The sequence below is a fragment of the Emys orbicularis genome, chromosome 11 (genome assembly GCF_028017835.1).
Source record: "Emys orbicularis isolate rEmyOrb1 chromosome 11, rEmyOrb1.hap1, whole genome shotgun sequence".
In the NCBI taxonomy this organism is placed as follows: Eukaryota; Metazoa; Chordata; order Testudines; family Emydidae; genus Emys; species Emys orbicularis.
This window is the reverse complement of record NC_088693.1, coordinates 17,975,264-18,002,620: the sequence shown is the minus strand read 5'-3', so window position 1 is coordinate 18,002,620 and position 27,357 is coordinate 17,975,264. Positions and strand designations below refer to the sequence as shown.

Genomic DNA, 27,357 nt, shown 5'->3' with positions numbered 1-27,357 from the left:
CGAGTTACGACGAACGGCACTTACAACGCTTCTGCATTGACACCCTGATTCGACTTATGACTATAGGTTTTGAGTTAATGACGCTCGATCCTGCAATGGAGTAGATCGCAGTTCTGAGAGACAACGTTCCGACTTACAACACAATTGGTTCCTTACAATTGCATTGTAAGTCCAAGGACTGCTTGTATCCCACTGTAGCACTGCCATTCAACTTCATCGTGTAGTCAAGCCCATTAATACAGAGGCCAATAAAGTCTTTTAATAAATGAATTGCAACTGATCTGTGTTGTGCTAAGACACTGATCCTTAAAAGGAGGGAACTCTCTTGTCCCATTTTTAAAAGTTTGTGGTGTTGATCTGGCAGAAGTTGAGCATCTTATTTTACAAGATTAATGACCACACTGAAGAATTTCATGTGATCTAGGAAGAATTTATCTCCTCTATAAAGGAGTAGTAGTACTTAAGGTTTTTAGGAAGGGCTGAAGGTGTTGAGATTGCATCGCAAACCAAGGACTTCAGTTTTATTAAGTGTTTGGGGGTTTTGTTGCTTGTCCATAGTATGTTGTTTGCCCCTACCTCAAGGCTCATTGTAAAGTCTCTGTCTTGTTCTGTGTGAGGGTTATTATATGAAGAAAATCCTGTTTTAAAACTCTTTATGATTGTGGAAACACTTTCAATAGCTAAAAAATACTTAATATTTAACAAAGAAAATCTCTATTTTGGAAAAATAAATAAATAAATAAAAGGATTAACTCGTATGACATTCTGGGGTGCAATCGAGACCAGCCAGGAGCTGTGTCACCAATTGCACTGCAACCTGGGGTAACTCAGTGCTTTGCTGCTGTAGCTCCCAATCTAGGCTGCTCACAAACAGCCAAGTAGCATGCAGGTCATACCCTAAGTGTCTGTGTATTGCCCCAGCCCTGTTCCAGCACTCTGACCCCAGGAGCCTGTCAGCAAACACTGGCCACCTTCTGGCTTGCAGCAACCTTGGTTACTATTTGCAGGGTGACCCCAACACACATTCAGTCCTGGATTTCCCCCAAAAATCATGTGTTCTGCACTGGCCAGCCCTCTGCTGGACAATCCAGATATATTAGGTCCATTTTCCCTCTAAGGGTATCAACATGCAACAGTCTGCTACCTTAAAAGGAGTTACCCCAAACAATTCACAACACTGGATTAAAGAATATAACAAGTTAATTTGCCTACAAAGAGAGAGATTTTTAAGTGAGTACAAGCAGTGGCGGATTAATAATTTTGCCGCCCCTAGGCCGGGAAATAATTGCCACCCTGGCCCTGCCCCGACTCCGCCCTTTTCCCGCCCCCATTCCAACCTCCTCCCCAAAGTCCCTGCCCCAATTCCGCCCCTCCCTTCCCCTATTGGATCCCTTCCCCAAATCCCCGGCCCCGCCTCTTCCCCCAGCGTGTGGCGTTCCCCCTCCTCCCCCATCCCTCCCTGCCCCGCGAAACAGCTGTTTCACGGCGCAAGCGCTGGGAAGGGAGAGAAACAGGACACCACGGCGCGCTTGCAGAGGAGGTGGAGGTGAGCTGGAGCAGGGGTGCGGAGGGGAGCTTCCGCCCCTGAAAATTTGTCGGCCTAGGCAATAATACGGTGCTGAGTACAAGTGATGAGGCATTATAGTCAGAAATGGTTACAAGAAAAATAAAGAAACTGCTTTCTAAACTTAAACTAGACTTGGTTTAAGGTGAAGTCCCTTACCACATGTTTCCAGTAACATTGCTGACCAAACTCTCAGGCCAGGATCTGCTCCCAAAGTCCAATAGCTGTTTCCTTTGTCTGCTTAGGAGACAAGAGAGAGATGGGTAGGGGGAGAGAACTTGGGATGGTTTTGCCCCTCACTTTTATAGCTAAGTCACTCTTTGAAATGCATTTTTCTGAGGCTTACCCCTAGTTAAAGTTCATTCCCACTATGAGACAGAGACAAGGAGCGTGGTGGTGAAAGAGGTTTCATACTGTTGTTTGCTAAGAGGCAGATCTGCTCTGGAGAGCAATTATAAATTGAAATCCTGTTATTTAAATGTATATTTAAAGCTAGGCTTTGTACTTTCTCTGCTAGCCATCTAAGCTCTGTTAGAGGGTTTACATTGCATATCTTGCTTTGTAAAAAGAAAATCCCTGTAATATATTGTGCTGTATTCTTTCAGCCTGCATAATTGGGCTTGGCAGCTTATTTTGGTTCTGAAGCAGCTTGCCTGCCATCTAATTAAAATCTCGCTACACTGGTATGTCTTCTGAATTGAAGAGGATGATTCCAAAGGCTGTAAAGAAGACTAATTATTTTCAACCACCAAAGCATTCTGGCTCAAATCATCCCTGTTTTATTTATTCCTAAAGTCATTAAAAGGCTTAGAGAGCCAACATGTAATATGAAGCTAAATGTCATGAAAGTGAATTTCCTCTGGTCCTTTCTTAGTGAGTTGTGTTTCACTCTGTGTGTTCCTCAAAGCATTGTGGAGAAATGTAAATTTAACTCGGTGCATTTTTCATCATGATGTCCAAACAGCCGTCAGCCTTTGTGTTAGTAGGGACCACTGTTACATTAATCCTATCAACAGCAAAGGACTCAATTGTGGCATTAGCCACTAGCTAGTTCAAGAGATGGTGAGGAACTGCACCACTCCAGGGGTGGAAAGAAACCAGTCATTCCCAGAGCTCCAAGGCAAATGGGGGAGCATGCCTGCTGTATAATTCCAATGGATGGTGCAGCACGTTTCCTCCTCTGTGCCTGGCTGCTTCTGCTGGTGGTGGTGGATCATGCTGCACTCCCTATGGGCTCTAGGAGGAACCACTATTATGACTGTCCCTTTCACTGGAGCTTCTTGTGCTCTCTGATCCACCTTGTGCACCTATGCAGAGACCAGTCACAGTTGGGCTCAAAGCTAGGTAGTGAACTTGGATTTCCAAGTCACAAATACCTGTTATTCAAGGAGATGTATTGGGCAAAAGCATCTCAGGCTTTAGTCTACCTTAAGTTCTACTGGCACTAGTGGGATTTTTGCATAAAATTGAGGGAGGAAAGAACTCATCACATAAGAATCAAACTGGAAGATTAAGTGCAGTATCAGTCTATCTATGACATATCCTCTATTGAGGGCCATATCATGATTGCACTTTTATGATGCAGGTAGTGGGGCTGTAATACATTTTTTTTGCAGTTATTCTGAGTGCTTTAACTTTTGGATACCCCAACTGAGACACCATAAAGAGCAGGGTGCAGGTGTTCAGCACTTTCTGAAAATCAGACCCTTTCAGGTATCCCAAGTTGGGTGTGTGAAAAGTGAGGTACCCAAAATAAAATCACTAGTCAGCTTTGACAGTGTTGACCAATACACATATCACTCCTACTACAGTTGTTCTGAAGAGGTAACAATGGCCTCAGCAATCTGAAAATGAGCTTGTGGCAAAGAACTTAGAAGATGCTGGGGGGAAGAGCAGTAATAGGTTTGCATTAGCCACATCAAATATTAAGACCATTCATTTTCAATAATATAACCTTACATGTTACATACAAACATTATAAATTAAACTGCAAAACACGATCAGTTTTTAGCATTTATGATCTATTTCAGCACTTAGTGAAATATGCAAGTAGTGGTGAATTTCATTGTCAAAGAGAGAACTTGTTTTGATTTTCAGAAAATTTTGAAATGCTCCAGGATTGAAGACATGACACTTAACAGCTGCTAGGCTATGGGAATGCCTTAAAGAATATGCAGAACATTCCTAATTACACTTCCAGGAAACTGCTCTTATTTGAGAGATGAACGATTAAGAATTCTTCTTGTATTTCACTAAGGTTTATAACTGGGTACCATTTAAAATTTTGACATGTACCATTCACAGTAGCTAAAGTTTGTATTAATTAATAAAAGTTAGAAAAGTGCTTTGAACATGCAAAACATCATAAAAGTGCAAATTATTGTTTTAATTGTTAAGCTTGCTGTGGTATTTGTGTTATTCTCTATTTTAAATATAAGGAATACTGCAGTAAAAGCAACCAGTGCAGAAATGGCAGGATTTTATTTATACCTACCATCATTCATTGCGCTATGTCCACCTTTTGAGATATACTAGTTAGTTTATGGTAAAAAATATTTCCCACTAATATACAACCTAAGGGTCTCAAGTTACTTTATATATGGGGAAATGGAGTCAAAGAAATATTAAAGGAATTGTCAAAGGTTATACAGGGAGTCAATATAATAAGTGGGAATGGAACACAACTGTCCTGACTCCTAATCCCCTTTTCTAATTACTATATTGCAGTCTCTATTCCGAGGCAGCATGTGCTAGTGGCTTAATGCATGGCATTAGGAGTCAGGAAACTTGTTACTTATTCTTAATTATGGTACTGACACTGGCAATGGCCTTGCCGCATCTCTCAACCTCTGTTCCTCATTTTCTTCATCTATAAAATGAGGAGCATAGTTATAATTATTTAAGATTTTTTTTAAAGCACCTACCAAAATTCTTGGCAAACATTGAAATATACAAACTAAAGAATAAATATCAATAATAAAAAAAAGACTAGCTGATACTCCTCAAAGTGAATCACATCTCTCCAAATGTAGAGTCCCCATTGAATCAAGCCCTTCATAAATATAACATCTAGCTTCAGACGATTCCATATGTCTCACGCTGCTCTATCTAAAAAAGACAGCAAAATAGAAGTGACCTTGTCACCTGGAGGTCATCACAACCAAGCTTTGTCAGAACAAAGGGTCTGTGTCCAATTCTGAGGACCCTTCACAGAGAACGCCATGCCACAGTATCCTATCTTTAAACCAGAGGGGATGTTAGCTTGAGTGATCCACTGAGCCGTATTGTCACAGTAACACTGGGGAGTATCTCTTTCAGGTAGCCAAGTCCTGAACCATATACTCTAGGGTTTTATAGGTGCACTCCCTGCCCTTTCCCTTTATCAGCTGAAAATATTTATTGTTGTCACACTGGTCATGGTAAGACAGAGACTCCTTTGATCACAAGTTTATATATTAAAGCTCATATGCTTGTCTAATAAAAGGCATCTCAATACTTGGCATGTTCATATTTATTTTTAATTACAAAGGTGTCTGTATAACCATGGGCTCAGTGAAATGATGTATATGGATTGTAACCATTCATACTGAGAAATTATGAATTTTACATTCAAGAGCCTAATTCAGTAAAGCACTTAAGCACACACTTAGGGTATGTCCACACTACCCGCCGGATCGGTGGGTAGCGATCTATCGGGGATCGATTTATCGTGTCTTGTCTAGACGCGATAAATCGATCCCCAAACGTGCTCCCCGTCGACTCTGGAACTCCACCAGAGCGAAAGGCGGAAGCGGAGTCGACGGGGGAGCCACAGCCGTCGATCCCGCGCCGTGAGGACAGGAGGTAAGTCAATCTAAGATACGTCGACTTCAGCTACGCTATTCTTGTAGCTGAAGTTGCGTATCTTAGATCAATCCCCCCCAGTGTAGACCAGCCCTTAATGTTGACGTCAATGAGACTTAAGCATGTGTTTAAGGGTTTTGTTGAATCTGTATCTAAATTCTTACATAGAAGAGAAACCCACCAATTATGATAACTTTGAATAACTCTAGGAGACATCCAGCCTCAATAGACTTACCCCAGAGCTAAATTTGGCCTCATGTTATTTAAAGAACTGTATCTGGGGTACAACATTGTCAAAATATTAGCATAATGAAACCTGGAATCTACACACTATAGTGATGTGAGTATTTGAAATTCATAGTTGTACAGATTGAAAGAATGCTAGTTGGGTAGGTTGGACACCAGATGCTTTCTAAAAATGACAACAATTTCTCTTAATATGTCTGTGTGTTCTTCACTAGCTTTCCAGAACCAAAACAAAGTACATACTACAAAAGGCAGGTTTTTATTATAGTCAGACAAATGTGGTAAAAGACAAGGTTGAATATATCCTGTCTTGATTTACACCCTATATACTCTGTTTAGTCAATCAGGCTACATAGGATATAAGTCATGGCAGAACTTGGCTCCCTGTATATACACTTGTAGAAAAACAGCATTGTTACACTTGCATGGGTTTGAGAGGCTCTGTAGCTGTAGAATCAAGCAATGACAGGCTCATTACCGGCACTACAGAAGTCTCTCTCTCTCTTTTTTATATCATTGAGATGTCCTGTATTATGTTGGCAGTTTGATAATTAGATTTTAGAACACTGGAAAATTATTATAATTTTTTTAAAGTACCTGGTCCTTCTAACAGAACAGCGGATACCTTATTTAAATTCTATGTGTCTATAGTACTGCATATAAATAATAATTAACAAATAAGGCGCATTTAAAACAATGAACTCTGAATCAAAAAGTCTGGAAGTCAAGGCCTAGATGGAGATACCTGTAGGTAATGGCACTGATCCGATATGTATGATGTTTCTGTTGCATCAAAAACCTTCTCAACCTAGATTTGTCATCACAGAACAATGTTTTCTGAATCTGCTCTATTTAAGGATCGTAAAAAGCAAAATATCATACATTCCCCTCTGCGACACAAGAGCCTGCCATTGTAGTATGTGAAAGGAGGATTTGGTTCACACATTGGATAAATGATCCACCATTGGTACGGACTGCAGAGTCTGCCCTAAATAATTTAAGTCACAGGCACTTCCAGTGCTGCTGGGATTCTGCAACAGCTGCATCTGGAGCGAGAGTTTCAGTGCACAACCCCATTAGGAGCAAAAGAAAACTTTATTTAGTAGCATGCTGGGCTGAAATGTCATTGCCCTGACATGTCTGGCTAAGTCAAGAGACCCTATCTCCTGAGTACACCAGGTCAAACTCTGCTGTTATTTATACCTGTGCATTCTAAATCATTGCGGTTGTCCCATTGTAACTGAGAAGAGAGATGGACTGTCTGTTATATGCCTTTGTAGGTTTTACTCTTCAAAATGGATGCACACATAGTTAACCTAACTGGTCATCTGTTCTCAATGCACGATCAGGGTCCAAGTGTCATAAAAAAGAATTAGAGAGCCTTTCTCCAGTAGGGGGAAAACCCAGCTATCTTGTCTTTCAGGAAACAGGCTACACAGGAGCTTTGTCAGTAATTTCTTGCATTTCTGATTAGTATGTACATAAGCACTGTATAAATGTCATATTAAGCAGATGCAGCTGTTTCATTAGTTTTATTGGGCATCTCATTCAAGAAAAATTAGCTCTGAGACGCAGACCACATTCATCCCTGTACAAGTTATTAGCGCTATTCATTCTCTCACTCAAATTGTTGCACATGCCTAATATACAAACATCCATTACTCTGGGCCCAGTTCTGTTATCTTGTAGAGAATCAACTTCTGTCCATGTGTTCCTATATCATGAAAAAAAAAATGGACAGATGGAAAATAATAGTAATAATGTTATTTATAGAGCACCCCATCACCATGGGGCTGGTGGGCTGAACAACAGAGGATGTAATAGAGTGCTTCTCTCCTAAAACACAAATATAAAAAGAAGTGATGGGGGTCCTATGTCAAAATTGGAAAGATAGATATTGAAAAGGAAGGTAATAAATACAAGTCCAACTGTGGTTTTTCTGGAAACACCTTTGGGGGTAAAAATGCTTTAAGATTTTATTTTAAAAGTAATGAGGAACAAAATGAGATTACAAGAAGGAGAGACATTTCATACCATAGTGCACACTGTAGCAAACTATGATTGCCTGCAGACTTCAAAACGCAGTGGAGGGATCTTAAACAGCAAGTAGTGGATGAGTGCACATAACCATCAGGAAGAGAATCAAGGAGTGAGCCTTGAATGCACGTAGCATTCAAACCCATCAGGGTTTAAAAACCAGTTATGTTGATTTAAAGTCAGTCCATATTAAATGCTTCATAATATGACCATGATTGCTTGAACCAGTGAGCAGATGCTGATAAGGCCTCAACTGGAATATTGTGTCCAGTTCTGGGTGCTACATTTCAGAAAGATGTGGACAAATTGAAGAAAGTCCAGAGAAGAGCAACAAAAATGATTAAAGGTCTAGAAAACATGATCTGTGAGGGAAGATTGAAAAAAAAAAAGTGTTTGTTTAGTCTGGAGCAGAGAAGACAGAGAGGACACGAGAACAGTTTTCAAGTACATAAAAGGTTGTTATAAGGAGGAAGGTGAAAAATTGTTCTCCTTAAACTCTGAGGACAGGACAAGAAGCAGAGGGCTTAAATTGCAGCAAGGGAGGTTTAGGTTGGATATTAAGATACATGTCCTAACTGTCAGTGTGGTTAAGCATTAGAACAAGTTGTCTAGGGAGGTTGTGGAATCTCCCTCATTGGAGGTTTTTAAGAAATGGTTAGACAAACACCTGTCAGAAATGGTCTAGTTATTACGAAGTCCTGCCTTGAGTGCAGGGGACTGGACTAGATGATCTCTAGAGGTCCCTTCCAGTCCTACACTTGTATGATTCTGTATTGTGAACAAGCTGCAAGCGATGAGGCAGCCCTGAGAAGAGGAAATGAATCAAACCTGATGGTCTTTAGGCACATGTCACTGGATGACATGAAACTGCAGCTGGGTGCAAATTGTGCAATTAAAATAAAGCACTTTTGTTCCATGTCCAAATATATGGGGCTTTTAGTGGGGCAAGGCCTAGTCAGAAGTGATGCCAAAGTTCTGAACCTGATTTGCTACTTCTAGAGCTATTCAGTGAGCTATTCCAAGGGGCAGTGAGAGCCTTCTCACAGGGACAGTTCTCCACCCAGCACTAAGGCTTCTACTTTCTGAGGGTTGAGGATGAGATGGCTCCAGTAGATCCATTTAGCAATATATCCTTCATGTAGTTCTCCAGAGACCAGTTTCACAGAGCAACAGGACAGGGAGGTAGGCAGCCATGATTTCAGTATCCCGATGATATTCAACCGAGGAATGAGAAGACAGGACCATTCATAAGAACAGCCATACTGGGTCAGACCAAAGGTCCATCTAGCCCAATATCCTGTCTTCCGACTATTCCACCCCGTCGCCCATTCCCAGCTTCTGGCAAACAGAGGCTAGGGATACCATCCCTGCCCATCCTGGCCATCAATAGCCATTGATTGACTTATCCTCCATGAACTTATCTAGCCCTTTTTTGAACCCTGTTATAGTCTTGGCCTTCACAACATCCTCTGGCAAGGAGTTCCACAGGTTGACTGTGCGTTGTGTGGAAAAAAAACACCCTTCCTTTTGTTTGTTTTAAACCTGCTGCCTGTTAATTTCATTTGATGACCCCAGTTCTTGTATTATGAGAAGGAGTAAATAGCACTTCCCTATTTACTTTCTCCACACCAGTCATGATTTTGTAGACCTCTATCATAACCCCTTTGAGTTGTCTCTTTTCCAAGCTGAAAAGTCCCAGTCTTATTAATGTCTCCTCATACGGAAGCTGTTCCATACCCCTAATAATTTTTGTTGCCCTTTTCTAAAGGGCATACGTGCTCCATCTTCTTGTCTTTCCTCTGAACCTCTCTCCCCTTCCCAGCAGCCATCACTTGAAGACAGAAGAATGGTTTATGAGACTGGAAGTGAGGAAAAAACAGCAGAATATTAAGCAGGAGGTGCTCATCCTCTTCCTCAGAATCACTTATACAGTGCACTCACTGTACCTATACATACTATAATAGTTTCAGCTATGGCTCCATCAAATATGAACTCTTGAGTGGCCCTGGAAATAGCTTTTGACACAGCTGCATTGGGGCTGTCTGCCATGTGCTTGTCCCATTTCAAATAGGCTTCTCTTAGGGTACGTCTATACCCAGCCGCTAGTTCGGCGGCTGGCAATCAAACTTCTGGGTTCGACTTATCACGTCTTGTCTGGACGCGATAAGTCGAACCTGGAAGTGCTCGCCGTCGACTGCGGTACTCCTGCTCGCCGAGAGGAGTACCGCGGAGTCAACGGGGGAGCCTGCCTGCCACGTCTGGACCGAGGTAAGTTCGAACTAAGGTACTTCGAACTTCAGCGACGTTATTCACGTAGCTGAAGTTGCGTACCTTAGTTCGATTTGGGGGGTTAGTGTAGACCAAGCCTTAGACACGTGGCTTTTCATGTAGATGAGACTAGCTGTGCTGGAGAGACTGATACGCAGGCTTTACTGTTCTCCTGTACTCAACTTCATATTTCTCAACGTTGCATCCACTGAAGTGTCTCAGAAGAGGTTTTTTGTATATGGAGGGAGTTCTGGCATGCATATTGATGAGACCTCTGACATTATATTTTCTGTATCAGGCCATTGATTTAGCTTCAAGTTAGTGGATGTGTGCCTGGTTTTTACATTGCTGGATATTGACTTGTTCAGGGATCTGCACATTGGATGCACCATCCCACTCTGCTGCCACATCTGTTTTGTTCCCCTGTGGGACGTGCCGATGCAGGGACGGGCCTACTAGGGCAGCGCAATAGAGGATGAGTAGTAACTAAAACAGCTCCACTTCCACCCAGCTCTGCTTCCTTTGGCAGCCTCCCATTTTCCAGGATGCTAGATCTGGATAAGGGGTAATTTTCCCATCTGAAAATGTTTGAGATATCAAAAAAAAAAAAAAAAAAAGTCCTCCATCCTGAATTGGATTAAAAAGTCAAAATCTCAAAAAATGTTGCAAACCAAAATCCATTATTTTTAATTCATCTCAATCAAAATGTTGTTTCAATAATAATATTCAATTTAGACTTGTTTTTCTTTAATCTTTTTTAGCTTAAATTCTCTAACATTTCAAAATGAAAAGTCTGTGCGACTTGAAAAACAAACTTTCCTCTTTGAAATTTACAGGCAAAGTTCAAGTTGGAGAATCATTGGAACTGACCCTGTTTTGCTAACAGTTTTGGTTTCAACAAATCAGCATTTTTCGGTGAAAAACACAATTCATCAAAAAATTCCTGACCAACTCACAGTAAGCCTCCTTTCCCAAGACAACCCCTACCACCAGATACAATCTTTGGGCTGATCTACACTAGCACGCTAAATTGGCACCGCTGCGATCACCATAAGACATAAGTCGATGGCAGAGCGCTCTCCTGTCGACTTCAGTACTCCACCTCCCCAAGAGGCGGAAGCTAAGTCAGCGGGAGAGCTTCTGTAGACACTGCATTAGGTCGATGATTTTTTCACACCCCGGAGTGACATAACTTACATCAATTTAAGCAGCAGTGTAGACCAGGCCTTTATCTTGCACATACACCATCTTCTTTTGGGGTGAGAAAGAAAGAGGAGAGAGAGAGATCCAGGTAAAAGAGAGGATGAGGAGAAAAGTAACACAAGAACTAGGCGTCACCAAATGAAATTAATAGGCAGGAGGTTTAAAACAAACAAAAGGAAGTGTTTTTTCACACAGTGCACAGTCAACCCGTGGAATTCCTTGCCAGAGGATGTTGTGAAGGCCAAGACTATAACAGGGTTCAAAAAAGAACTAGATAAGTTCATGGAGGACAAGTCCATCAATGGCTATTAGCCAGGATGGTGTCCCTAGCCTCTGTTTGCCAGAAGCTGGGAATGGGCAACAGGGGATGGATCACTTGATGATAACCTGTCTGTTCATTCCCTTTGGGACACCTGCCATTGGCCACTGTCGGAAGACAGGATACTGGGCTAGATGGACCTTCGGTCTGACTGAGTATGGCCGTTCTTATGTTCTTAAGTATAGGCAAAGAGATTGGTGGGGGAGGAAGGAATGGCTGATCATGTATGAAGGAGGTAGGAAGTAGACCCAAGACAGAATGAGAATTGAAGGAGTGAAAGAGAAAGGGAAAACAATAATGAAAGAATCACACCAAGATAGAAAGGAGAGGAAAAAGTAGAATGGAAGGAAAAGGAAAAGAAAGAATGAATAAATCTTAGAGGCACAAAATTCAGCAATTGGTTGTTAATATAAATCTTAAAATAAAAAGCTTACTATTGATTTATTATTCCTGCCTGTAATAATGATTAGGGGTTGGTTATCAGGAGAGTTAAAGGTCTGTACGATGGCTTTGTCCCATTATATTTAGCCACTCACTAATTCGCCATTTTTAGTATTTGCAAGAGCTGTTCCCAACTCAACAGGGTTCTGAAAGGAGCCCTGCTAGAAGCAAGGATGGACATCTTTTAGTTACAGTTGGCCCTGAGGCCTCAGCATTTTTAGATGCTGTTATGACTGGTTCTGCATGCTTCGCTGCTTTGTACTGTATGTGATGTTTGCTTGTCTCTTGCTTGACTGGGCTGAAGGTTTATCCCATTGCTGTGTTTTCCCCACCTCTTGACAATTTGAATGTCCATTAAATCAAACGGTCATTTTTAAATGTTTAACAGCATATGTCTGCCAGCTAAGGGCAGGCTGAGATGAGGGGCTAAATTCATTTATAGTACAGCTGTATTGTACCTAGTGAATTACACCAGGGATGAATCTAGCTTAGAGCCTTCGAAATACCTGAAAATTGAAAATGTTGTTCAAACCGTTAAGCACAAAACCAAAATATAGTAATGTATTGTGCAAGTTTGCAAAATCCTCTCATGGAAATATAGCAGCTTGAAAGACAATGAGAGTCAAGGAATCTCTGACTTGAACATTTTAAATAGGCAGGTACAGAAAAGTGCATCATAAGCAGGTAGCTCTCAAATAAAATAAGCAACATTTGTTGAGTAAATCATATTATTTTAACTCACAGCCCTTAAATTTTAACAAAGAACTCTACAGTCACTTTAGAAAGAGAAAGGATGATCTTGTGGTTAAGGAATAGGAATGGAAATCAGAAGACCTAGGCCAAATTTTTTCAACTTGAGTGCCAGAAATTAAGCACCTAAATCCATATTTATTCACAAATCAGGGTTGATTTTTTTTTACCATCTGATCAGTTCTAATTATTACATTTTTATGAAGGCATCTGTATTTAATTAGGCTAGGGTCATTGTAGGGGTCTGATTGGGGCAGAACTTGCCTGTAGGTGTGAAGAGTATCTGTTGGGTATTTTGCTTAGGTTATTTAATTGAGAAATTAACATGTCATAATAATGGGATTGATTGTATGTTTAGAAGACAGCCTTTAGTTTTTTTGCAAAATAAAGTCTATGGTTAAGATGAGGAAATACTTGATCTTTTTCAGTTACCATGATAAATAGTAACATTTCAATGACCTTTGTTGTTCGTCTCTTGTGAGAGACAGCTACCTAGCGATGTGCGGACACTTATATTAGCCGCTTTCCCCAAGATTGGTAACAATTTCAATAACATCTCCCCTGTTTAAAGAAGAAGAAGTTGTCATGGTTAGATACATTAACATTCCAGTTATTAGATGGAACAATGGGCTAAATCATTAGCCTTTTGCCTCTGAATATTGGTCCATATTTAGATCGCAAATTAAATTAGTTTGTTGGTTTCAGTCAAACAGTCCACATCACAAAGCCAGTATGTTATCTGATGCCTTGCACACTCTGTCTGAAAGAAGAGCAGGATTAGATTAGCAAAGATTAAGATCTAGCAGCAGAGCTAGGTGATGGAAGATTGCACCTGTCAGAGCTATGCCTGCCCTTAATCAGTGCTGTTGGTCTCCATTGCGGTCATGAAAACGAAAGTAGAGTTAATGCAAAAACAAAATTCAGAAGATATACTTAACATTGCACCTTTTAGCATAAAGATTCTAAACCTATCTTTATCAAGAGGAAGTAGATTAAAGTGCCCACCACTGAATGGGTGCTCTATAAATAGCAAGTAAGAATAGCAAGAGTTTTGGTGGGTGACTTCATTTCAGTCATCTACATCACAAAAATCTCCATCCCAATTGGCACTCTTTGTAGCAGACTCAGGAGAGAGACCAAAACCTGACTAGGCATATGCAGATTGAACTATCCTGCCAGTCTTTAAGGTGGCCACTCCAGGTCAGCACCAAGGTATAGCGGTGAGAGTCAATGCACTGTTGCTACCTGTGTGATAACCATTCTGTGGACAACTAGACTTCCATCCCTAGGGCTATCGCTTCACTGTCATTCACTGCAGCAACTACAAATTTAACAAATTGAAAACTTGCAAAAATACTGCTCAAATTGGATTAGGTGAGGATTTATGTTCAACTATAAGAAACAAGAAAAATAGGGTCATAAAAATGTGCAAGAGGAAAACAGATGAAGGATTTAGGAGTTAAAATCCCAGAGTGAAAGATAATTAGCCTTTTTATTAATATGTGAGGAGATTGAAAATAATTATTTGGATTAGACTCATGGAAAAGCTTTGCACCAATTCCTGAAAGTTCACTGCTTGGGTAAAGAAGAGGGGACAGATTTTCGGTTGATGTTATATTGTCAATTGTTATCGTTCCTTTGACTTTAGTGGAGCTATGACAATTTATATCAGCTGACGATTTGCCCCATACAATTTATATTTTTAATAATTTTTTCAGATTTCTATTAACAATCCAAAAGACCGGGAATGAAAGATGGTCCTGGGAAACTTAATAGCACCCACTAAAGCTCACTTATTCCTCATCAGCAACTTGAGTCTGCAAAGCTCTTGAGGATATACTGGGCTCTTTTCTTGTTTGCCCTGGAAAAGAGATTTGAAATTACTATTAAATACTAGATAGATTCCCACAAATATGTCAAGAACAAGAACTCTTTTCTAAATGAATTTACAAACCAACTTTTTTTAAGTTGGTTTGTTTTTTGGATGCTTGATCTTGTTGTTTGCATTACAGTAGCGCATAGGAATGCCAATCATGTTCAGGGCTCTATCGTGCTAGGCAGTGTACAAATACGTAGTAAGAGGTGGTGCTTGCGCTGAAGAATTTATAATCTATATAGACAAGTGTGACCATGCTCTTCAAGGTCCAAGACAAACTACAGGGCAGACTTGAGTAGGGTGAAGAAGCCCACAGAGTTTACTGAAGTAGTGCCCCACCTTCCGTGGGCAGGGGTTACCTGCAGCAGTCTTGCTAGAGCCACACTCCCCATTTCTATGAACATTAGGTGTAGAGAAACCTTTTTGCAAGAACCTATATTTTGGACCTCTCTTACCTGACACCTACATGCTTCTCCCATGAAGGCTAATTCTAAAGAAAGGATTGTCCTGCCAGAATCCACATATGAAGGGGAAATTGCTGTAGGCAGATCTCCCCCATCCAGCGTGACAGGAGGAAATCAACCACCTCTCTGACACCATCCTCCTATGTCCCCAGATCTCATGGAATTCTGTCCAAGAGGGCTGGGTGCATGATACTTTGATTGTCCCACTCCTAGCCTCCTGGGATATTTGTGCTAAAAATAACAGCCCTAAACTGACTGATTTTGTGTGAAGCTCCTCCTTATGAGGGAACCTCACAGAAGAGGGGAGGGGGCAGCTGCTGGTACTGGATTCTCTGGCTGTGCAGTTCAATAGGAGCTGTGTTGCCAGGGAAAAGGTGGGCTTAAAGGGGACCAGAATCAATATGGATGCACAAGGCCTCTATGAGGATGGCCTTGTGTCTCCAGTGGATCCTGTGTGATCTGTGGGGCTGGGGAGCTGAACTGTTTTTTTCCCCAAGGTAAATGGGGTTGGAAGGGGAAAGAACCTTGCTCTGCTCATGGTAGCATTTGTAGGAAACGCCAGACTTCTTTGCTCAGCACCCCTGTAGAGGGGGAGGGCGGTGGAAGGGCAAAATCTAGTCCATAGCTTGGCAAACTGTGACTAGATTGTGCTGTACAGGTGCTTTGGTGGCGACAATGACAGATTTGTGGCTTACTGCACGGTCTCTATTTTTACTTTCTGACTGCTTGCACATGCAGTAAACAAGCGTCAGACAAACGCATTAAGATGTGGTGCTGGTGAAGGACTCTCTCTTACAGACGCTAAATGGAAGCTCCCCCCATCTTGAGATAGTGGCCACTCTGAATGATTCTGCAGGGTTTTTAACATACCTGCCCTGTTATTTTCTTAGTGCTCTTCTCCTGGTGAAAATCAGTAGAGTTGTGGTTCCCCATTAATGGGCTGCCCTAGACTAGTTGAGCATGTGGTTAGACATGCGTTGCGGAGGAGGAGAGTCGGCGGGTAAGGGAAGCTGGATGACTTTACATCCACACCTACAATTCTGTAAGCATGCTCCTGTGGCATGAAAGCTGCAGTTGTGCTCTGGCGGCAAGGGGACAGAGATGACCCAGCCAGCAGTCCATTGCAATACACAGCTGACGAGCACTGCACTAGATGTTTATTTATGATTTTCCTCCTCATTGCACGGAACAGGACCCATCATCTGATCTGTGCAATTTTATGGAATGGGAGTCCTAAGGCTACCTTTGCTGCTGGATCTACAGCATGGAAATGCAAAAGTTATCATTCCTGCCATAGCCACTAAACTCTCTGACATGCATTTTAACTAAACAACGATGATTTATTAGCTGAGCTTTATTGGTCACATTACTGATCAGCTAGAGGTATTAATAGGCCTGAGGCAAAGCTGAGGGTGCTTTAGCTCTAATTGAGTGTTTGGCTTGGAAAGAATGACAAATGGGCCTTTATTGCTATTAGAAAACCAATAAGTAATTAAAGCAAATAAAAATATTTTTCAGCTGTTTAAAATGTTGATTGCTACTTTTATTATTCTGGCATCCCACCCTGCAGCTGCATTTTAGCACCTCAGGGTCTGCCGAGATCTGGAAGTATATCAATCTCTGTCTCCAGCAGAAAAGCAAGGGGAGCTTTTAACACTGTCATCCCTGAACTAATGTTTGTTTTCATTTGCTTATGGTTTCGTGTTTCTAAAGTGACGTGTTGCTGAAGTTTCATGGAGTTGTTTCTGTAAGCATGCATGCACAGGTGGGCAGGCGCACACCTACACACACTCGCTCTCTTTCTTCAGGTTCCAGCCACTTGCCACCTCTTGCCACTTCCAGCCACACCTCTCTGTGTACAATACCACACTGCAGTTAGGATCATTTGATGTGCTTGAATTGACAGCTCCCTGCTTTAACCTGAAGATGCAGACAGAGGGGTGTTCTTGGTGAGGACCTCTTGCCTCTGGAAATAATTCTCTTCTTGGGCCATGAGAGCCTGGATTTGATCTCCTTCAAAACACGCTACAAGACTTACCTGTTTCCTGTATGGGTCGGCAGGACATCAGGGGATACATGAAATAGAGGCTATTTTGGATCAAGGAAGGTTGTCAGGAGGTCTACTTTTAACATTTGTATAAGATTCAAATTATTCTATTAAGAATTTTTCTTAAGTGCTAGGTATTTTATTCCATACTATATCTTTGTTATGTGCCTAGAGCTTGGTGCAACTGGAGAAAACTGAAATCAGTACAAAAAGCATAGGCACACACTAATAAATTTTGTGGTAGTGATAATGTGCTCATTGCTGTACACTAAACAAAAACAAAGACAATTCTTGTCCTGAAGATCTTCTTTGTGTCTAGATTACAAGAAGGGACCCACAAAGCATCCCAGAGGTGGGGATAATAGGGGTAGGATTCCTAAAATAAATTTTTGGGAGCATCATAGAATGAATTAGTTTTAAATCTGATTTAGAATGAGAAGGTGCCTGCTTGGTCAGCTGGGATAGGAAGATCCTTGTAGGCATGGAGCAGTGTTAAAAAAAATTGCACAGAGAAAAGAAATGAATGTGGATTGGGGCTTTATAATATAAACACACCCATCTACAAAACTCTTTCTATTAGTAGGGGAAGCAAAAGTGGATGGGAACCTGGGAGGCAGTGACCATGAGATGGTCGAGTTCAGGATCCTGACACAAGGAAGAAAGGAGAGCAGGAGAATATGGACCCTGGACTTCAGAAAAGCAGACTTTGACTCCCTCAGGGAACTGATGGGCAGGATCCCCTGGGAGAATAACATGAGGGGGAAAGGAGTCCAGGAGAGCTGGCTGTATTTTAAAGAATCCTTATTGAGGTTGCAGGAAAAAAACATCCCAATGTGTAGAAAGAACAGTAAATATGGCAGGCGACCAGCTTGGCTTAACAGTGAAATCCTTGCTGACCTTAAATGCAAAAAAGAAGATTACAAGAAGTGGAAGATTGGACAAATGACCAGGGAGGAGTATAAAAATATTGCTCAGGCATGCAGGAGTAAAATCAGGAAGGCCAAATCACACTTGGAGTTGCAGCTAGCAAGAGATGTTAAGAGTAACAAGAAGGGTTTCTTCAGGTATGTTAGCAACAAGAAGAAAGTCAAGGAAAGTGTGGGCCCCTTACTGAATGAGGGAGGCAACCTAGTAACAGAGGATGTGGAAAAAGCTAATGTACTCAATGATTTTTTTGCCTCTGTCTTCATGAACAAGTTCAGCTCCCAGACTGCTGCACTGGGTAGCACAGTATGGGGAGAAGGTGACCAGCCCTCTGTGGAGAAAGAAGTGGTTCGGGACTATTTAGAAAAACTGGACGAGCACAAGTCCATGGGGCCGGATGCGCTGCATCCGAGGGTGCTAAAGGAGTTGGCGGATGTGATTGCAGAGCCATTGGCCATTATCTTTGAAAACTCATGGTGATCGGGGGAGGTCCCGGATGACTGGAAAAAGGCTAATGTAGTGCCCATCTTTAAAAAAGGGAAGAAGGAGGATCCGGGGAACTACAGGCCAGTCAGCCTCACCTCAGTCCCTGGAAAAATCATGGAGCAGGTCCTCAAGGAATCAATTTTGAAGCACTTAGAGGAGAGGAAAGTGATCAGGAACAGTCAGCATGGATTCACCAAGGGCAAGTCATGCCTGACTAACCTAATTGCCTTCTATGAGGAGATAACTGACTCTGTGGATGAGGGGAAAGCAGTGGATGTGTTATTCCTTGACTTTAGCAAAGCTTTTGATACAGTCTCCCACAGTATTCTTGCCAGCAAGTTAAAGAAGTATGGGCTGGATGAATGGACTATAAGGTGGATAGAAAGCTGGCTAGATCATCGGGCTCAACGGGTAGTGATCAACGGCTCCATGTCTAGTTGGCAGCCGGTTTCAAGTGGAGTGCCCCAGGGGTCGGTCCTGGGGCCGGTTTTGTTCAATATCTTCATTAATGATCTGGAGGATGGCGTGGACTGCACTCTCAGCAAGTTTGCAGATGACACTAAACTGGGAGGAGTGGTAGGGATAGGATACAGAGGGACCTAGACAAATTAGAGGATTGGGCCAAAAGAAAGCTAATGAGGTTCAACAAGGACAAGTGCAGAGTCCTGCACTTAGGACGGAAGAATCCCATGCACTGTTACAGACTAGGGACCGAATGGCTAGGAGGCAGTTCTGCAGAAAAGGACCTAGGGTTACAGTGGAAGAGAAGCTGGATATGAGTCAACAGTGTGCCCTTGTTGCCAAGAAGTCTAACGGCATTTTGGGCTGTATAAGTAGGGGCATTGCCAGCAGATCGAGGGACATGATCATTCCCCTCTATTCGACATTGGTGAGGCCTCATTTGGAGTACTGTGTCCAGTTTTGGGCCCCACACTACAAGAAGGATGTGGAAAAATTGGAAAGAGTCCAATGGAGTGCAACAAAAATGATTAGGGGGCTGGAGCACATGACTTATGAGGAGAGACTGAGGGAACTGGGATTGTTTAGTCTGCAGAAGAGAAGAATGAGGGGGGATTTGATAGCTGCTTTCAACTACCTGAAAGGGGGTTCCAAAGAGGATGGATCTAGACTGGTCTCAGTGGTACCTGATGACAGAACAAGGAGTAATGGTCTCAAGTTGCAGTTGTGGAGGTTTAGGTTGGATATTAGGAAAAACTTTTTCACTAGGAGGGTGGTGAAGCACTGGAATGGCTTACCTAGGGAGGTGGTGGAATCTCCTTCCGTAGAGGTTTTTAAGGTCAGGCTTGACAAAGCCCTGGCTGGGATGATTTAGTTGGGAATTGGTCCTGCTTTGAGCAGGGGGTTGGACTAGATGACCTCCTGAGGTCCCTTCCAACCCTGATAGTCTATGATTCTCTGTGAGTGTGGGACTATGCCCATATTTTGTTGATGTAACCTAAGCACTGGCATTATACAGATTATATCCACAGGAAGGAAAAACCATTAAATGAAGAGGGTATTTGTTGCCAGTACTGTGTCCCACTATATGTCAGCCCAGCTTGTCTGGTCTGGTTCTGGCTCAGCAGTCATAATGGAGAGATGTAGCCCCTGTTTTCAACTAGGAAGTGAAGCAGAGTGTGTAGAGGGAGAAATCATGATCTAAAAATAGTGACTATTTATTCATTTTAAAAGTCATCCAGATTGGTGTTTACAAATAACCCCCCCCACACACACACACCAAATTGCAGTGCATATTTAGTGGGAGGAATAGTTAAAAGTATCTATGCTCTTCCAGGTGCTGCTCTAATGAGTGCTTGTTTCAATGACATACTGACAATTAGGTATTGCCAGGGCCGGTGCAACCTATTAGGCGACCTAGGCAGTCGCCTAGGGCGCTAACATTTGAGGGGCGGTTACTGCGGCATCCGGATCTTCGGCCGCCCCAGTCGTCAGTGGTATTTCGGGAGTGGGACCTTCCGCCGCCTCTGTCGGGGGCAGCATTTTCGTGGCGGGACCTTCCGCCACCTAGGTGGCAAAAAAGCTGGCGGCGCTCCTGGGTATTGCTTTTGTGTCCAGTCACAGAGTGAAAATGTCATTGAAGAGCTGTAAACTTATCAGAGTCATTTTATTCCCCAAACAATCCTCAGAAGTTTTCCTTCCCCCTAAAGGGAATTAGCTTAGTCAGTTTATAAATAGGTAACACATTTTAAACTTGTTTCACTCCATTCAGAACTGTTGGACAAATTAGAACTCTTTCCTGACGGTTGACCAGATAGCACAGGGGCAATTAGCCACCTTTTCATGCTACAAACACTTGTTTAAAAGAGATCACGGCAGAAGAAAACAAGGACTATACAAATGCTGTAGGATTTGGTTCATCAGCTGGATGCTGCAAATTAGCTTGCAGGGCCTGTTGCAGGTTGGAGTTTGATGAGCTCAGAGCTATAGTAGGAACCCTTCCACAGCTGTCCGCTTCTTCCTCAATCAATTTCCCACCCTCTAGAGCAGACTAAACCCTCTATTTATTCTTCTCCTACCTCCAGCAAGTCTCAGGACAATTCCCTTCTTACCTTAGATACACCATAATGTTGTACCCAGGGCCTGGTCTAGGAATGAGGCAAGCCAGTCATCTGGGGGAGAGGTTTGCCCTCTTCTAAGCTGTGAAAATGACAACAGACTACGATTGCGGAACATTCACAAGCATAGCTCACAACAAGTTAACTGAACTTTCAAGCCAAGGCACATTTCAAGTGGGGTGAGCTTTAGTGTAAAGTATCAGTAGAGCTTTTCATACCCTTGCTAAAACTCTTGGTGGTCAGAAAACATACATCATGTTTGGCTGGTTTGGTGCAAAAATGTTAACATTCCAAATCAATAAAGTTTCTTTTCTATGTTGATGTCCATTTTTGTGACCGTTGCCTTGGTAATTTACATGCAGCTAAAACCAACCATCTAATGCCTCTACTTTGCTAAAACTATGATGCACAGTATTTCCATGTATTATCATTTAAATTATATTAACACTCCTAACACTGTTAATAGTTATAACTTAAAATCTTCAAACTATTTCACAAACTAACTTTCCTGAGACCCTTCTGGGAGATCAATAAGTATTACAGTTTTGCCACCTCCCAGCTTACAAACAACATGCCAGACAAATGCCAGATATGGTGAGACTTGCAATAAAATCCTAAATAAAAACACTATGTTACAGATATGAAAGCTGAGGCAGAGAAGTCAATTGATCTGCTCCAGGCTGAGGGGAAGTCACAGTCCATGCTGGGGTTAGAACACAGGAGCTTCTGGCTCCAACGCCGACACTTTTCACAGGGACCCGTCAACTTTTGATGGAAACGTACCTGCCTGGTTTTCTACTAGTCTCCCCACCAACCAGGTAGTGGTGGATGGGTTGTCCAGCTTTCTGAGGTCCCTACCTATCCAGGAGCTGGGTGGCTGGGGACTCCTGGACTCCTTAGACCACCCAGGGAGCAGAGCAACTAGTTTCCCACTTGGCCAGCTCTCTGGCTCCCTGGGTGGCCTGCTAGATTGCCTGGCTCCATGGTTTTTCTGCCAACAAGCTGGTCCGGCAGCCAGGGAGCCAGCTGGGAAGCTAGCTTACCAGCTAGCCCAGAAATTTTGGAAAAATTCTATTTTGGTCCTTGCAAAATGGATATTTTGCCAAAATTTCTGCATTTGGGGCTTTTCATTCTGATTTGGAACTTAAAAAAAAATTCAAATGCAAAAGTTTCTATGGGACAGAAATTCTGGTCCCTGCACAGCTTTGGTTAGAACCTCATATGAAAGGCAGCACTTCCAGCAGCATAGTGCCCCTGAATGTCATGCTTGGGCATTGGCCCAGTACCACCTTGGAAGAAAGAGGGCCACTTGCTGGCTCACCACACCAATCCCTATAGCATGTTGTGCCTTCCTTGTAGGCCTCCCCTATGTCTTCGTCTGCGAATTGAAAGAAGCACAGCCCATTCCTGCAAGCAGGTTTTGCAGCTAATTAATGCACTAACTTGTTTTCTAACTTGGTTTTTTTTCTTCTTTTCAAAGTGCAGCTCTCCTCTTAGACGAAAGAAAATATCTAAGAGACGTTTTAAATTATGCTAAATAATATTTTCTTTCTTTTAGCTGTCTCCATAATGAGGTACAGTGCATCATCATTTGGATTTGCTGTAAGTAATCTTACAATTTAAATATGTTTCACAGTGAGATGTTATGTTGCGTGCTGTTTCTGAACTCTCACCATGATTTTTCTTAGCTAAGGAGTGCATCCAGGTGTAGTAAAAGAAAATCAGTGACGAACCAGAAAGATCATTGTTTAAACCTGATCACAGAAGTAATAGGTAAAGGTGTTAGGGTGGTCTGCTTTCAATTCCTAGCAGACAAAGGCATTCATATCAATGCTAAAATCTTATGCTGATGGACGCTATAGAAAAAGCTAAGAGGGAGAGGTATTACAAACCAGAACCAATTTTCCATTGCAAGGTCCTGCAGCATATTCATCCCCCATGCAGGCGTAGATCTGAGGTCCCAACTTCACTTGTGAAATCCGGTCCCAATCAAAGTCAATGTCAAAACTCCCATTAACTTCACTGGGGCCAGGATGTCATCTTTGGTCTCTAAAAATCGCTACTATTTTTCAATTTGCAGTTGAACACTAATATAGTCTCAGCAGAGATTAACTGTAGAGAAAACATTCCTAATGAAACAAAAAACAACTTGAAAGTCAAACATTTTGTATTTTGTTGTGAACTTGAAAGTGGGACTGTTTCTTGGAAAATTTGAGTTGGGTGTGTGGATTATTCTGGGCATAGAGTAGAAAGATCAATTAACTCACCACTAAAATGCAGTGTATACATTGTCAGTGTCCAGGAGTTTCTACATCAGAAAGTGAGGAAATGCTTAATGGGCCAGTATTGAGCTGAGATGGCACTGTATCAAAAACCTGTAAAAAAATTCATGTTTTTAAGTGTTGTGAATGTGAAGATTTTGCCAAAGATGTGGCGTAAAGTGAAATTAGATGAAATTCCTTTGCAAAGTTCTGTTAAACAAAAATTGTGAATTTGTAGGACAAGTCACTAAAAGACAGGTGCCCTTTTTCTTTTAGACATCGTACAAGAAATATATTAGTATTGTAAATATTGTGGTGACCACATTATTGCAAGAATTATTTTTTTAGCCAAGTAACTCTGCATGCTGATGGATTATAGACAAAGCTCTTTCTGTGATTGACTGGCTGAAGTCTGATATACACTGTTGTGTAATGATACACAGTAAAAAAAGTAAAGATCATTTAAATGAATGTAAATCCTGCTTTTATTAAAATGATTTATTTGGAGCTGCTTTGTGCCCTGCAGCATGATTACAGATGCATTGTTTTAACTACTGTACACCTTAATAACCCACAAAAGCAATGGACTCTGTATCCTTTTCAGTTTGATGCTATCCTGGACGTTTTGTCGTCGGTGATAGTTCTGTGGCGTTACAACAATGCAGCCGCTGTACATTCTGCACACAGGGAATACATGTAAGTAAACGAACCTGTTTTTCCCTCTGACAGAAGACTGCAGAGCCTTTGCGATGAAGCCATGATATTATAGCAGTGACAAGGACAAAAATTCTAAGATGCCAATAAATTTTCATTTTATTTTCATTCAGTTTATGGTCACAAACTTGCAGCCTCAACCAACCTCCCGCCATGAAAATGGTTCCACATCATCATTTCATTTACGATGCTAAGGGCTCTATATGTTTCTCTTTGAAGGATCATGTGAGATGATCTGTAATTGCAACCAGCATTGAATTTGCAAATCTTTTGTTTCCCATCTCAACTCATTATTCACACTAGGATGAGTTTCTAATATTTGATGCTTGTGTTATACTTGTTTTTCACCATAACAAAACTGGGATCTGATCTTTCAGGTGCTGAGCACCCTCAACTCTCATTAACATCATTAGGAGTTGAGGTTGCATAACCCCTTATGGGATTGGGCCCGGGTTAGCCAAATGATAGGTGGATAACTATCTAACTACTGTACCCCATGCAAACACACATGCAAACTGTTTTTTAGCAGCATCTACTGCTGATGTGATGATTAAGCGTTTTTCATCATCTACATGTAATTTTAACAAAAAATTAACACCTGCATATTTGCAGTAGGTAGTTGTAAGGATTTGAAGTGTGCATATGTAATGGTTCTGGCATGAACAATATGGACACAATTCCTTTCTCCAATCTGCAGTGCACCCAGTCACAGTGATGATTCCCACTGTGTCTTCTGCATGGGCTGACAATGTGGAATTCCCATTGTCAATGCATCTGACACTTGCAGAAGATTCAGTAAAGATTAGCAAAGTAATTATGGTTTGACACAGCACATGGGCGAGAATTTCACCGTATGGACTAGTTATAGTGCACATTTCTTTCAAAAATGGGTGCCTAAAGTTAGGCCCCTAACTCAGGCATCTAAACAAGTATTGACCAGTGTTCTTTAAATACACAAACTACAGTTTATGTGACAGGCTACCAGAGCAAAAAGGAAGCTGTAAAGTCTATGCTGACAGTGTTCCCTTTTTGCATCTAAAGACCACGAAGGGCTGCAGTACTTATTCATAAAAATCAACACCAACTTAAACCAGGATTGAATTTGGCTTAGTGTCAACCAGGGCCGGCTCCAGTGTTTTTGCCGCCCCAAGTGGCGGGGGGGAAAAAAAAAAAAAAAACGCAATCGGCGGCAGGTCCTTCCCTCCGAGAGGGACTGAGGGACCCACCGCCGAATTGCCGCCGAAGACCCGGATGTGCCGCCCCTTACCGTTGGCCGCCCAAAGCACCTGCTTGCTGCGCTGGGTGCCTGGAGCCGGCCCTGGTGTCAACAGAGCGACACAAAACATTTTTCAGACACAATATTCTGGAGAGGGAAAGGTGATGATTTGAAAATGGGAGAAAAGTATTGGGTTCTTTTGCAAGAGCATTTTTTGTGTGTGTATATTTTTGCTTTTCTTCCTCCCTTTCGCAAAGGCCTCATCCTGTAAAAAGTGATGAAAATTTAAACCCAGCTTCAGTGGGCCTTAGACAAATCTCAGTTATCCTCTTTGGATCCCATTTATTTATCCTCCTTGGTGGGCTTTTGAGGGCCCCAGAAGCTCCTTAGCCCAACACATCATAGGACTCTAGATCTAAACACTGAGCTCTTCAGTTGAAAAGCCTTATAAAAGTTTTGTCTTGAGGTGTTACCTTCAGAAACAGGTGACTAAAATTAATCTTCCTGCATAAATTTGGATTTATTGCCAATTTCCTTGCCTTGGTTTTATGGAATCCTCCAAGATTCCCTTCAGTATTTAGTTAACATCTCTAAGAAATCCCCATCTGCTGGGCTTTTTCAGTATGAGTGTAGTGTGCCTTATAAAATAAAATAAATAAGTCTCAATATGAAACAAAAATCAACATGTCTTCAAGCTAGGGATGTATACAGGCAAAATGGCAATTATATTTTGCTTTTTTAAACTTATTTTTAATTTGCCTTCTGGTAACTCCCATGCTTTAGATAAAACCACACTAATGGGATGGGATTATTGGTCATGCCTTCTAAAGCAAGCCATCTAATGTTACATGATGGTATCAATATTAAGCAAAAGAACATTACCATAGCTTGAGCATTTTTATTGTTGGATGGGTGATCTGGTTATCTCTGGACCATGCAGGAGGGGCAATTGCAGCTGTAAATCACAAAGACAACTCCTAGGGTGTCCGGTTTTCCTGGGAGGAACATTTCTAATTTCCAGTTGTATTTAATCTTGAAAGATTATGTATGAAATTATTTTTCCTCCATGTTGGGGGAAAAAAGGAGACTTGCGTGTTGTTTGAGCCCTGTAGGTTATTTATTGCTATTGTAAATAGCCCTTGCCTCATACGCTCATAATGGCTCTTGTTCTTTTACCATCCTGGAAAGCAGTAGCAATTGTTTTTCTGTGTGCCAATAGGGATATTTGACTCCTGAGTTGTGTAAGGTACGTCCTTCTGCTAGTTGATGCCCCCGCCCTCTGAGGAATGTTGGAAATTCATGTGAGTGCTCAAGTTATGCGGCGCATTATTCATGTTTAAACATGCTTAGCTACAGGTGTGTCCCACCAGAGTGGCACTTGCCTACACAGAACTTCTTTTGACTATTTTTGCACTAATTCTGACCACCTTACTCATGCATATATTTGAAGTAATTGATGCTATTTGCCTGAGTAAAGTGAGAAAGATTCGACCCTTTATTGGCATGCCTTCATTTGTAGCTCCACCTACTCTTGTAAGTGATTTAATTAAATACACATTGGTGAATGTGTGTGTGTGTGTGTGTGTGTGTATTAACCTCTTTGAAGATTCTTCTTCACTCACTGGCATTTCTTGGCAGCAGCTAGCAAACAGTTTTGTGTGCTCTAAATACTGTTTTTGAGCCTTGAACCAGAGGCTGAGCCAAAGTTCACTGAAATCAGCCCATTGACTTCAACAGGCTTTGGATCAAAAAGTGGTCAGTGCTTGGCAGATCCAGTCCAAACTGTCCAAATTTGCTGCCTTTTTTTTTTTAGTGAGAGACAAATTAAAGTCACAAAGGATTAAAAAGCATAAGAAAAAAATACAGAGGGAAAAGAGCCCTGCACATATTTATAGATTCATCGATTATGAGGCCAAAAGGAACCATTAAATTGTCTAGTCTGACCACCTATATATTCCAGGCCATTACATTTCATCCAGTTACTCCTGTATTGAGCCTTCTAGAAAGGCCTCTAGTCTTTATCTGAAGACATCAAGAGATGGAGTATCTACCACTTACTTGGATAGTTTGTTCCAGAAGTTAGTTGCTCTCACTGTTAATTTTTTTTTGCCTGATTTCTAAT

At 41.7% G+C, this 27,357-nt stretch overlaps 1 protein-coding gene across 1 annotated transcript in view; it reads left to right on the top strand.

The window, feature by feature from the left end:
- The window catches only part of TMEM163 (transmembrane protein 163), a 161,025-nt gene that overhangs the window by 70,096 nt on the left and 63,572 nt on the right, over positions 1-27,357 (top strand). Inside the window, exons 3-4 of the mRNA XM_065413845.1 lie at positions 22,603-22,646; positions 23,910-24,001. Of these exons, the coding sequence (XP_065269917.1) occupies positions 22,603-22,646; positions 23,910-24,001 (136 nt within the window). The remainder of the gene's footprint in view (positions 1-22,602; positions 22,647-23,909; positions 24,002-27,357) is intronic.